The sequence below is a fragment of the Macrobrachium rosenbergii genome, chromosome 52 (genome assembly GCF_040412425.1).
Source record: "Macrobrachium rosenbergii isolate ZJJX-2024 chromosome 52, ASM4041242v1, whole genome shotgun sequence".
Lineage (NCBI taxonomy): Eukaryota > Metazoa > Arthropoda > Malacostraca > Decapoda > Palaemonidae > Macrobrachium > Macrobrachium rosenbergii.
In genome coordinates, this window is record NC_089792.1 from 4,516,576 (window position 1) to 4,531,390 (window position 14,815).

The 14,815-nt window shown below is 34.2% G+C and overlaps 1 protein-coding gene across 2 annotated transcripts in view; it reads left to right on the plus strand.

The window, feature by feature from the left end:
* The window catches only part of LOC136833647 (uncharacterized), a 65,553-nt gene that overhangs the window by 46,701 nt on the left and 4,037 nt on the right, over window positions 1-14,815 (plus strand). The window contains exons 3-5 of one of the 2 annotated variants that reach the window (XM_067095787.1): window positions 3,783-3,904; window positions 4,501-4,595; window positions 8,439-8,664. In XM_067095787.1, coding sequence (XP_066951888.1) covers window positions 3,783-3,904; window positions 4,501-4,595; window positions 8,439-8,664 — 443 coding nt within the window. Of the gene's footprint in view, window positions 1-3,782; window positions 3,905-4,500; window positions 4,596-8,010; window positions 8,212-8,438; window positions 8,665-14,815 lie in introns of those variants that run through there. The other variant, XM_067095788.1, reaches the window with a different exon arrangement.

The window sequence follows — 14,815 nt, forward strand, 5'->3', positions numbered from 1 at the left end:
CACTGTCACCAGACGTCCAACCTTTTCCTTTTATTCAGGATTCAACACCAGTTCGTCTACCGCTACCGTCATGCGCTGCCGGAAATGAGATCTTCTTAGTATGAGTCTATACCTTGATTATTATTCTTCTTATTATTATTATTATTATTCTTCTTTTATTATTATTCCTGATTATTATTCAGAAGATGAAACCCATTCGTCATGGAACAAGAGACCGAGCCATCGACTTGAAATTCAAACTCCAGAATATGATGTCCATTCAAAAGATGTAACAGAAAAAAGATATTGTTCCACAGCCCAACGGTATTTGTATCAGTAGTATCATTCTATATCTTGATTATTGTGGTAATGTCAGTGATAATGTACAAGAGTTTTTAAATTGTGACGGGCAAAACTCAAAACTGGTTTTAAATACAGATTTCCTTGTATCTCAAAGAGCTGCTTCGTGGTGCATCTAAATATAATCAAAATGATTTTAAATACAGTTTTCCTTGTACCTTAAAGCGCATGCGTCAAAACTGACATCTTAGTATAATCAAAATGATTTTAAATCTACAGTTTTCCTTGTACACTCCAAGCACCTGCTGTCAAAATTCTTCATCTAAATATAATCAAAATGATTTTAAATACAGTTTTCCTTATCCTCAAAGCGCATGCTGTCAAAATTCCATCTAAATATAATCCAAATGATTTTAAATACAGTTTTCCTTGTACCCTCAAAGCGCATGCGTCGAAACTGACATCTAAAACATAAAAACAAAATGATTTATGAATACAGTTTTTGTACCTCAATCGCATGCGTCAGAACTGACATCTTAGTATAATCAAAATTATTTTAAAATACATGACCTTGTACCTCAAAGCGCATGCGTGAAATGAACATCTAAACATAATCAAAATGATTGTAAATTGTTTTCCGCATTCTCAAAGCGCATGCGTCAAAACTGACATCTTAGTATAATCAAAAATTATTTTTAAATACGATGTTTTCCCTTGTACTTCAAAGTTCTGGCATGCGTCAAATTGTTCCATCTTAGTATAATCAAAATTATTTTAAAATGCAGTTTTTCCTTGTACCTCAAGCGCATGCGTCGAAACTTCTTTTCTAAACATAATCAAAATGATTGTAAATAGTTTTCCATGTACCTCAGAGATGAGTCAAAACTGACATTCAGTATAATCGAATGATTTTAAATAATTTTCTTCCAGTAGGGCAAAGCGCATGTGGCAAAATTCGACATCTTAACAATCCTAGTTACTTTTGATTTGTTAATATTTTCTGTATTTGATAACCGCATGGAACGATCTATACTTATTTTTTCGGAGAAATTTGATGTTACCTTTGGAACAACGATGACTCTCTCTCTCCAGTCAGCAGAGGGCCAAAGACTTCATTTCATGCAAACATGAAGGTCACGGCGGCTCTCTGAAACAGCAGACCTCTGGGGAAGGAACTCTCAAGTGAATTTACCTCTCTCTCTTTCTCTCTCTACATATACTTACATACATACATACGTACATATATTTATTTATATATATGTATGTATATGTATATATCTATATATTATATATATATATATATATATATATATATATATATATATATATATATATATATATATATATATATATATATTTTCATGTAAATGTAAATTACTTTAGGATGTATTTTTAAATCAGCCATGATCGAGTTTAATTATTGTTCTCTTTATAAAGTATCTTTTGTGTGTTTATTTTATGATGTGTTGCGTATCGTATGATAATTTTAGGAGTGTTATCGTTACTTCTTCAATAGTTAATTGAACAACCCTATTAACTCCTTTTTGTTATTTAGTTTCGTCGGAGTGAGTGACGGTCCAGGTGTTACGCCTGGGATGGGTATCGCCTGCTGGGGTCAGTTCAGGCTGTATCGACATACCAGAAGGACTGTGCAGCAGCTAGCCTGGAATATATACATTTCTCGATCAAATCTACGTTTTGAGAAGATTTTCCTATATATTCCATTGGAAATTCCGACCCGCCGGTGTGTGTGAAGAGCCACCTGCAGTGTATATATATTGATCACGGCTTTCTTCTTGTAGCCTCGCAGGGACTTGTGTCACTTGCGACCTCCCCTGCCTTTTCCCCGTTGGAGGAGTCCACAGGGTAGACAGGACTGGCATGGATCCCAGCTTTGTAGGAGAGGCTTTAGCTGTGACTTGGCTTTGAGGTTCTTGGAACTGCTGCACGTCTGGATTGTCGGAGCCTTCCGTTAAAGGAGGCTAGTAGGGAGGCTAGCATTAGGTAAGGTGTAAACATTTGGTTTCTTCGGGGAACTCTTCTTCGCATTTGTCGTTCTCCACCTGATGCCTAGTACTCCCTTGTTTTGCTGACTGATAGTCTCGAGAAACCCAGGGACGTTCAGTGTACATTTCAAGGAATGACCAAGGATTGCTTGAGATAACCCTGATTATATATGAACCCTATAGATATATACATATAACTATATTGTTATGGTGTGGAGTCCACATGATTACAGGTTAAATAATTTCCTGATTTTGATATTGATTCACCGTATTTCCAACGTGTTTAGCTCTGTTATTTAGGTAAATTTTAAGGTTTCTACCTTTCATTTGCCTTCTTCTTCCTTCCGATTCTGTTTAGAATTAGGTTAGTATTTGAATCTTTGGGCCCGTTCCGTTTGAATAGTATTAAGTATTACTCTTATTGGTTTTAAAGATCAGTTCATTAGATTTAGTGAACCAGGTTATAACACACTACCTATTCCCCTAAGTGTGTTTGTATAAAGTATGTTTTTCTAGCTGTAAGTGTGACTTGCAAAAGGTTGATTTAATATTTAAGAAATTCCTTGAGTTTTGTAATAAATATTGTTATTTTTTCTGGTGTTTGTTTACCACATTCATATTCACTGTGTTGTATTATCACTGCCTACGATTCCTTATTAAAACTTATTAAGAACCTGTAGAACTGCCTCCTGGTCGTAACATATATATATGTGTGTGTGTGTGTATATATATATGTATATTATATATATATATATATATATATATATATATATATATATATATATATATACATACATATATATGTGTGTGTGTGTGTGTGTAATTGTAATTGTAATAGCCTCAACGCCCTCTTAACTTTCTCGTTCCTAATTTCCATTGTACTTTTTTTTTATTTTGAGATCATAACTAAATAATTTGTTTCACCACATAACACTCTCTATTAGTCTTCCTAGTTCCTTTGTATAGTACATTTGTTGTTATTACCAGAAGCTATTGAAGATTGAGTGAGTATGTTCGTCAAACCCCTTTCAGGATAGGAACCCCACATTTGGCTTTCCTCAGAAAAGGCAACTTTGAGCTCTGCATTTGTTACTTTAGTCATTATCTTGCTATTCCTCTCTTCCCAGGTCTGTTTTTTCTTTTTCTCATATGGGCATTTGCTCTGTGGGAACTTGGTCTTCGAGTTAATGGCATATTTGGTTTACCCCTTGTATTTATGTGTGCCTTTTGAGTAGTATTATTGATGATTATGATAATGTTGATAAAGTAAATATTGTCCTTTATAAGTGCTGATATTTCGTCATGAAAGTAGCTACTCATTCTGTTTTCAGAGTTTGGAGTTGTGTCCCCTCTATCCCTGTTAAAGTTGCCTAAAAATTTATGCCGAATAATAGAAGCAATATTTTTGCTATTAGTTTTCCGTTGCTTTTTAGCCCTGTGCATCTTTGAATAATCATTTTATGTAACATTTTCACATAAATGACATTTACCTTACAGGAGTTACATTTGTTACTGAATGATGTAATAACCTCATATGAAGAATCGATGCTGATTGGGTCTCCCATACAAACTGACCGTCACGAAACTAAAAGAAAGGATGGTCACCTTATTCAAATTGGGTAAGCTTTCTGTTCAGTACTTTCAGTCATTAACAAATAAGATTCTTAGTGTTAACAGATGTCCTTTTGTTTAACATGCAAAGAAGTAAGTTTTTACAAATTATTTACTGACAATGATTTTGTAAGTTTTCAGTTGATATCCTAAACATATGCCTTGAGTAACTCATTTATCAGAAATGCAACTTAGATATATAAGTAATAAAGAGAAGAAAATGCATGAAAACCATTCCAGGTCGCCATCATTTTTACTGTAATGTTATCTTACACTGTCACTTTTGTTTGTAAAAACAGTGCTGTATTAGCTTGGGCTTCCCAAGAGTCAGATGAAGTCATTCAGCTCAGTGGGAACATAATTAATCCAGGTCATGTTTGCAGGTTGTTGATTTTTACCAAACAGAGCTAGGTTACTGCAGATCTGAAATTTTAGTGTGGTTCCTTTTTGCTGGGGATTGTCATTTGTAAATCTGAATCATTTGTACTATGATTGCTTGACGAAGAGACTTAAGTTTTCTGTGTTAAAGTTACTCTGCTGAAATTTTACTGTTCATGCTGAGTTGTAGGTGCATTTCTATGTTGAATGATTATGTTTTTTTCAGGTATATGTTTATGGCCAGAAATACTTTCGTAATGCCAAGGGATGGTGCCACTTGGACTGATGATGAGGAGGAAGATCAAACTCCAAGAGACAAAGGTATGCAAATTACCTTCTACTGTGGTAACTTTTTATTGACTTTTTCTTCTTTGGTATTGAATTGTTAATAATTGATAAAATGTGGGTATGTACACAAGAGAGACCTGTTATTTTATGTATACTTGAACTGTAGGAATGTTAAACCAGCCAAATGCTGAGTGTCTATGATAGATGACACATTTCATGAGCCATTCTTGGGGAAAATATCAAAAGAGCCCTCTGTCTTATGCCCCTGTTTAGTTAAGGTTTAAAGGTTGCCAGTAAACATGAGATGCAGTGACAGGCCATTTTGCAAGATTGCAATGCCTTAGAGACAGATTTTAGACCAAACATATGATTATCACCCAAGCTCCCTCACTACCCCCTATGAGAGCTGTGTGGACAAGAAAATTTCTATTGATAACTGTGCACTTCCCCAAACCCCTTATCTGTAGCTCATAGGGAAAGTAAATTTGTGTGTCCGTGAAAAGTTATCAGACCAAAGTTAGATTAAAACTTAGGACCGCCATGGTGGAAGTCACCTCCAATATTGTTGAGCTACCACTACCCTGAGAACATAGGAAAGTTCTCCTCTATCAAGAGAGCCCTATAGTGTTGAAGAGGAATGAAGGTTCTCCTTAATTATGGCTAAGATACTTTACATTGCATACTCTTATAAATTATTAGATATTTAATGAAGGCTCTGACCATTAGCTTCAGATACTTTTTAACATTACCGTGTGCAGTATAAAGGAAGGGTGTACAATCTAGAGCTTGAGCATAGAACTTGTAGACACACTAATCCAACACCACTGGGACCTGAGGAGTGTTGGTGTTGTGAAAATCCCAATTTACAGAAGGATTACCTTGAAACAGTGGCTGGCCACCTCATAATCCTTTGAAATATCATTTACCATAAATACTCACGTAATGCTTGACCCAACTTGTTTCCTTAATGTATCATGATGCTGCTCATGAAGAACAGAGAAGGATAGGCTAGCCTATCCATTCGTGTCATTCCGTAGGTAAATAAGAAGGGGTCTTACAATCCAGGTAAAGGCAATATATGATCGACCAATAAGTTGCTCATCTGATATTCAGTTCTCCCTGCTACCCAAAGGTGTTATCCAATTCTCTGCAATTTCAGTAATTCTGAATTATATTTTACAACTCTGAAGTTGCATTTCAGATTAAGGATGTATGTGTACTGTACACTTCTTACCATTGCATTGCAAGCTTTATATTTATGTGGTAAGTAACAGTATTGGCATGAAACCTGATGGGAGTCACAAATTTTGACTCGGGTATGATAATTACTGGCCAAAACTGGGTAAATGACATACCACTGCTACCACTACTACCACTTATTCTCATTCCTGTTGATGTTGACCCCCAGAAAAACTTGCTATGAACAACAGTGCCTGATCCTGTAATTCTGATCATATAACCTTCCCTCCTCTTTTCTCACTAACACAAAAAATTTTTCTTTTACAAACTCAGAAACGAGCATAAAGGTGAGTCAAAACTTTTCCAAAACCTCTAGGCTACTGTGTACAGGACCTGGTGGTCCTGTGTGTGTGTGCATGCATTGCTTGCTTGCTTTGTGTAAGCTGGTAGGCATATTATGGTGCAATTCCAATAGTACCTATTACTGTATTATGTCTTGATAGATATAATAATGTGTATCTTCTGTTGGACTCCAGTTTCTTTCAGATTTTCTGATAAAATCTGTAGTTGATTCTTAGCTCTTCCAGATTTACATTTTTCTGATGAAGACAGTCGTCTTTGCCTTGTTCTAGCCACCATTGCCTGCCTTCAGCTAACGCAGGAAGTTAGGCTATTTCCTTGCATCTTTCTAAACACATTCCACAGGAACTTATGATAGATGCTTCCCTAAATACAATGAGGTTAGGTCTGAAAACCTGGTGATAAGCTAAATTGCTGTAGGTTGAACAAAATTCTTGTCCCAGGGGTGGCCATTCTGTTACTGAGGTATTATTTTCAGTAATAAGTTTATGTACATATGAAAACAAAGGTAAAGACATGAACTTCATAATGGAAGTATTAAAACTGAGTCTTGGATAAAATCACTTATTTCCCAAAAGCAGTTGAAAAACAAATTCCCAGTGCTTATTCTATTATTTGTACAGCATAAAGAAAACTTAATGCCAACAATATAGTCATAGGCTACCTTGGTGAACAGATGTCTCAGTTATTGGATACTTTGGTTAATGGATGCTTTGTCCATGGATAAACCTGCTCTTATAATACAGAAATTTCAGTTATCTGAATGTAAGGCACAAAAAGGCTAACAGAACATTATGGCAGAGATAATCCTTGAAATTAGAGCGCAGATTTTGACTTTATTGGTTTTTGTATGTGTGTTTGTTTGCTCTTTTTTTTTTTTCAAATGGATTTATGAATCTGCATTTCTGTGGTATATTCTCCAAGTGGAACATTTGTTCTGACAACAATTTCTCATGAAACTACTTCAGTCAAAAAGAGAAATGAGGGATGATGGCAAAATAAATGTTGCCTTTTTCTGTTTATGGTGCTTTGAGTTTCCTTTTGATGATAAAAAATGGCAAGATTTGACATGGTGTGCTTATTTTCTTTCATGCATAAATATGAAATAAAACAGCTAGATGGTTACATTATTTTTTTTTACTTTCGGCACATGCTTCCAGTTATTTTAATGTCCAAGGTACGTGAGTTTTTCAACAGTGCATTGCATGTCACTGAGACTATTTCTGTTCCTGCTTTTTACGTAAGGATCGTCTAGGGCAAGAATGCTAATTGTGCAATGGTTTGTGATCTCATGGTAATGATAATCATAAAAACATCATTATTTCATTTTAATTAACTTGATGTTAAATGTGTTTGGAAAGGCTAGTTTTCAATAACAAATTTGTTTTGAACCTTATTTTGATGTTTATTATACCTTGAGTGAAAGAACACATCGCGGTACAAGCAGTTATACCAGAGGGTATAAGGAAAAAGACTAGTGCAGTAGTAGAAACACAGCACTTTAGAGTAGGGGTTGTGTGCACTAGCGATAAAGTACAGACTGAGAGAAGAGGAGTGCTGATGCTGCCTGGCTGTCCAGTCTCATTGTAGCTGTTGCCAAATTGAAAAATCATTAATTTAACAATCGTAACTTGGGGTGCATCTTTGGTCTCAAGAAAGACAATGTCGTATCGGCTTCATGAGGTGATCTTTCGTGGCTGCTTTCTCGTTTCGCTGGATGACCTCACCAGTTCAGGATCAAGGCTCAAGAACATTTAGGAGACTTATTTTACTTGAGTTAATGGCAGACTGCTATTTACCACTGCTTGATAGCTCCTAGTCCGCCATGGGTGATACAGCTTTGCGCATCCGTGTCTTTGCCGTAATGATGAGACTGTCCAGGAAGGGGCGAGGGGCCGGGGGCCAGTATATGGTTAATGGGTTTTGAATTAACAAACAATATTTTTGCCTGTTAAAACATTTTTCATATAACCCATTAATCATAACTCTTAATACCCTCCTTCCTTTCCCTCTTTATGGTTGATGTTGGCATGGAAGAATAGAGTAAAGCATGGCATGTGGAGTGGGATCTTTTTCTGCCAAGATGTAACAAGTTTGTGCAGACTGAGAGGTATTTGCCTGTAGTAAGACTATTTACAATGAATGGATTTGTGTGAAAAATGCCTTTAATTTGTGTAATCTTTTTGTATAGATTTATGAACTATATGCTTTTCTTTGAATTTTATGAAGACAAGTCAATATTGTGCCAAATAACCTTGATATTACAGTATGAGAATATATGTTAACTGTGCCTTAATTTATAAAGAATATTTAGTAATTTTTGCTTGTACCCTTCAGATGGCAGATACAGAGCATTAATACCGTGTGGGGAAAGGCTTGTAGTAAGTGTTCAACTGAAAAACCAGCATCCCATTCCTAGGAAAAATAAGAACCTTTGCCAGGCACTGGACAGTCCATATGTGGTAGTAAATACTCTTCCAGATTACATTCCATCAACAGAGGAAAACTGCCTGGACTCTTCATTGGTGCTGTTGCAGCATAAGCGAAATAATCTAAAAAGCCAGTGAGTGAGAATGTTTCTTTTTAACCCCTTAAGATTTTGGGGTGTCCAGAAGTTTGTGGCAAAGCATAGTGGTCAGTTATGGAAATAGGAATGTTTTTCTTTTATTGGTTTCAGTGAATTTATTTTTATGTTGTTTGAGGTTGGGTGGGTGCCATTTTAAAGTTGAATACATGTAATTTTCTGTAGTGTTCAAAAGTGGAAAGCTGCAAAAAATAAAAGTAAAAATACACTTCGAAGTTTGCCAAAATTTTATGGTGATGATGTCATCTGATGTTAGAAGTGCTTTGATTGATGTGAATTTGTTTCTGCAGAGATACAAACCACTGCCTTTTATGCAGATTTCTTCAGAAATGTGTTACATTTAAGCAGCACAATCTTTATTTACTGTATGTACTCATGTAATATTCGACTCCATGTAATTTTCAACCCCCATGTAATTTTCAACCCCCATTTTTTTTACTGCATGTATTAGGATTTTACCCCAAGTAATGTTTGAGCTTTGATTCTTGCAATAAGCGTAGGCTATGTTTCTATATATTTGGAATCAAAACATGATGGTAGCCTAGGCTGTGTTATCAGTCGCTACCGTAGCCTAGTGTAAGATTCTGACATCTAGAAGTTGAGTTAAACTAAGAAGCTAAAAGCTTAGAATATGCCTATAAAATATATAAAAATCAGTATATACTCATTTCAAATCATTAAAATTGACTATCATAAAAAAAAAAAAAAAAAAAAAATTCCTTGTTTACAATCTTTTTGTCATAAGTACCAAAAGCTTGCCAAGCAACCACTGTAACTAGCTTAACAGCATAATCATCATACATTTATATTCTTTAATCTCTTCAAGCCTATTTTGGGTCACGTTATCTCTTTAGTGAAGTTTGTTAAGATGGTTTGTCTAAGAATGACCTATTCAATTTCATCTCAAGAATAGTGCCATACAAGCGATGAACAAAATTGTCAATAAACCAATCTAAGAATTTTTAGCATTAATGTTTCAGGATATGTTTATTTAGACATAAAACAGTTGAAAACTGTTAATAACTAAAATTCAATAATTCCTTGAAAATCGGCGGTTGCCACTTCCTTAACAGTAGGTAAGATTCATCTGAAATAATGAATATTTTTATGATAAAATTAATTATTTGGACACTTATCTACTGTTAAAGTAGAAACTCACCCAGCCTCCCCACATAAAAATAGAATGTCCTTGACTTGATGATATAATTTATATATATATATATATATATATATATATATATATATATATATATATATATATATATATATATATATATATATATATATATATATATATATATATATATATATATATATATATATATGTTCATCATACCTCAAATTACGTGAGGTTAGGTTCGAGCCCTCTATAAAGGTGAATTTTTGTGTAAGTTTGGCATGGTCTTTAAAAATGCTAATAAATGTTTATTTCAGAGTTTAAATACTAAATATGACCCTAATCATGCTCCCAAAGTATTAAGCTAACTTTTAAATGAACTAAAGTTAGTGTAATTTTATTTAAAATTTAGCTTATTACCCTTAAAAAAGGAATACTGTAAATGGTTGACATAAAAATTGAGTACTGCACATTTTCATAATAGGCGCATTTACAGTAGGTGCGTACATATACTAATGTTACCCCTAATTCATGGGATGCCGTTTTTTCTTTGTCACTTAGAGTAAAAGCCGTTTTCTTTGCGTCACTAGGCAAAACGTCATGTCACAGTCAACAAAAGTACAATTCCATAAAATATCGAAAACATGTACATAATGTTCGTAGAAGGTAGTACAGTACAGGTAAAATTCAATCAATTTAAAATTATATACTGTACAGGTAATGACGTACAGAGAAATAATAAGTTGTAAAAGTATGTTTGAGCGGTAACTTTCTGAGAGAGAGAGAGAGATACTGTCATAAAGTAACTGTACTGCTTTTGTATCGTATTTATGCTTGGAAATATATAAATAGAAATTTTCCATTCTGATTTTACACCTAAAAACACAAAAACTTCAAAATTAAACACACTTTCTACAGCTGTATCATCTTTGAAAAATGCAGTAAACTAAGGGCATCACATCTTGTAAAAGTACACCAACTGAACGTGCTGTAATTACATGCACATACAGATTGCACCAGCACTTTTCTCCGAGGTAAACAGAGTAATTTTCAAAGAATGACGCTTCTACAACTCTTAGTTACATCTCTGATATTACATTAACGAATTCATTTTATCAAATGAGCGACTGAACAACCTCATCTCAAGGTCATGTAAAGTCCTTGTGACAAAGACTTTGCAAATGGACATAGTACTTGTATGATATTTATGTACAGAAATATAAATATAAATTTTCCATATTGATTTTACAGTTAAAAGCATGAAAACTTATAAATGTACTTCAAACATTAAACAAGCATTTTCTGCAGGGGTATCGTCTTTGAAAAGTGCAGTAACTTTGCAAATGGGTATCACGTCTTGTAAAAGTACACTAACTGAATGTGCTGAAATTACCCTTGCATCATATTTATGCATGTACAAAAATAATACATTTTCGATACAGCTTTTACACATGAAAGCATGAAATGCATTTTTCATAGAGATTTTACACATGAAAGCATGAAATGCATTTTTCATAGAGATTTTACACATAAAAGCATGAAATGCATTTTTCATTTAGATTTTACACATAAAAGAATGAAATGCATTTTTTACAGATTTTACACATAAAAGCATGAAAACTTGTAAATTACTTCAAAAATTAAACACCCACTTCTGCAGGGTTTCTCGAGAATTTCGTGTGTCTGTGAAAAATTGCGTATGCCCATTAGTTAGGTTCCAGTGAAAAGTTAGGTGTGTGTGAAATCGCGCAACTCAAATCGTAAGATCGAAGTATTACTGTATATATATATATATATATATATATATATATATATATATATATATATATATATATATATATATATATATATATATATATATACAGGCAGTCCTTGGTTATCGGGGCTCCGTTCTGGGTGTGTGATGATAACCGAAAATCAGCGATTTCCGGCACTTTTTGGCGATTTTCGGGCTTATCGGTGCCGAAAAGTGCTGATTTTTGGTTATCGTGCCTCTGTTAGGTATGTATTACGCCAATACCCAATTATTGGCACCAATAAGTGGAAATCAGTGATTTTCGGTATCTTCTAATTGACAGTTTTACTTATAGAACTTACCTGGTAGTTACATATAGCTGTCGTCTCTGACAGCTATATGTAACTACCAGGTAAGTATAAGTAAACCTTATTTTATCATAAAAATATCATTTATATATATATATATCCAAACAGCGGTGGCCACAGCCAGGTATACATCAATGGGGAGGCGGACACAAAGACTTGCTAAAAGGGTCAATTTATTCTCGACGTTTAGTAATGGCTTCATTACATTTTCGAGGGCTGTATAAAATAAATAACATAAATTACAAAAGGGTACAAATTTAAATTTAAAAATTAAGCACAATGGATTACAAAAATAAAAAATTAAAAATAGAAGGGACAATTAAAAAGGACAACGTAAAAAACAAAACAAAATCTCTCTAAAATATACAATATAAAAAAATATATATATATAAAAAGTAAGAAGATATGGACCAACCTATTCAGTGGCAATGTTAAAACTAAACAGAAAACGAAAGACTAAGAGAGGTACAGTGTGCCGGCAGAGGTTTGGCTGTTTAACAAGGGGACGAGTCGTTTAATCATTAATGATTCCAAAATGGCCAATTCATGGCTGCTAGAGGCTCGCCCTAAAACAGAAAAATCCTTATTTTCAATTGAAGTTTTACATATTCTAGAGTGATTTCTGATATTCGAAAACTCTGGGTTTGTAATTTTACTGCCTGTCCTATAGCTTACTCCACGATGAGAGTCTATGCATTGCCTTCAGAAGCCTCCTGGTGGATCAATATAAGTTCTAAATTACATTTAGGACACGTATAGCTATACACACACCCGGAGGACATATAAGGGCATAAACGATCTTTGTACTTAAATAAAGACCCGATGGTGAGAGGATTAACAGGTATCAGGTGGACCTTAATGGCTCCAAACTTACTTTGGATCTGTTGTGAAAAGTTTTTCTAAAAGTATTATCAAATAAAAATGGAAATTTAGCATAAAAATTCAATTTAGGAACACTGTAAATTGTAGGTTTGAGGGAGAAGTACTTGTCTAGAAGCGTTGAAGTATCTTAAAGACCAGTTCAGATGGGAAGCAGTTTTCCTTAAAATATTTACATAAAAAGGCGATCTCATCTTGGAATAGGTACCAATCAGAGGTTAGCGTTAGAGCCCTGTGGAGGAGAGTAAAAACAGAATTAATTTTAAAGTTAAAAGAACAAAAACTATAAAAATTTGACCCTAAGCCCGTAAACGTTTCTTTTTCTAAAAATCGTGGTGTTAAAAATATTGTTTTTTCTAAGAACTAGGACGTGTGTATAGCTATACGTGTCCTAAATGTAATTTAGGAACTTATATTGGATCCACCAGGAGGCTTCTGAAGGTACGCATAGACTCTCATCGTGGAGTAAGCTATAGGACAGGCAGTAAAATTACAAACCCAGAGTTTTCGAATATCAGAAATCACTCTAGAATATGTAAAACTTCAATTGAAAATAAGGATTTTTCTGTTTTAGGGCGAGCCTCTAGCAGCCATGAATTGGCCATTTTGGAATCATTAATGATTAAACGACTCGTCCCCTTGTTAAACAGCCAAACCTCTGCCGCACACTGTACCTCTCTTAGTCTTTCGTTTTCTGTTTAGTTTTAACATTGCCACTGAATAGGTTGGTCCATATCTTCTTACTTTTATATATATATATTTTTTTATATTGTATATTTTAGAGAGATTTTGTTTTGTTTTTACGTTGTCCTTTTTAATTGTCCCTTCTATTTTTAATTTTTTTATTTTGTAATCCATTGTGCTTAATTTTTAAATTTAAATTTGTACCCTTTTGTAATTTATGTTATTTATTTTATACAGCCCTCGAAAATGTAATGAAGCCATTACTAAACGTCGGGAATAAATTGACCCTTTTTAGCAAGTCTTTGTGTCCGCCTCCCCATTGATATATATATATATATATATATATATATATATATATATATATATATATATATATATATATATATATATATATATATATATATATACAATGGTTCCTCAATGTCTGAATGACTTATTATTTGTATTTTGGTATACAAAGTAAAATTTTCAAAAATTCTGTTTCCATGTACAGAGCTAAAAAATCTATTTACTGAGCTGTTTGGTGGAATCTAAACTTCTATGACCGGCTGGGATTGTGGGGAGGAGACAGGATCCCCTTGGTCCTGGACTATAGGGGAGGGCTATGTGGATGTAGGGACTGAGTGATATGTAGTGGGAAGGCAATAAAACAACTGGGATGATGGTTCTTTTTTTTATAAATGTCAAAGTAGGTTCTGAAAAGTCCTTAATCAACCTCATTTGCCTCGTGACCCTGACACAAACTCGTTGATCCACGCTAGTCTAAATCGTAATTTATGTTGGTGTTTGTGTTTGTGGCTGAGACTTTGCTTAACTTTATCACATCATATTTTTGCAGTTACATTGTGATTAATAATCGGGAATAACAATGCCACACTTCAAGAAGAAGCCTGTTAAGGAAGTGATGAAGCAAAGGGAGTCTTTAACTGTTGAAATTAAGAAAGAAATGATTGCCAAGTATGAAGCTGGCACATGCGTGTCTGACTTAGCTTGAGAATATGGCAGATCTATGTCGACAATATGTACTATTCTAAAGAAGAATGAGGAAATTAAGGCATTAGACACTGCAGTAGGAGTAACAAGAATATCGTTTAAGCAGTGTGAAACATGGGAAAATCTAAAGAAATGTTTGGAAACAAACAATCCAAGGCGCGCAGAAGCAGAACGCGGCGCCAGTTTGTTTGATGATGTGGGGATGAGTTATTTTTACAGTGCTAAAAAATCACAAAAAGCAAGTGTCACTTGATAGGTATTTTACCGTAATAAAAAGAAGTGATTCAGGCGAATCAAATGTAAGTGAAAGCAAACGGGCAAAACATAGTGAAAAAGAAAAATCAACCGAGACTG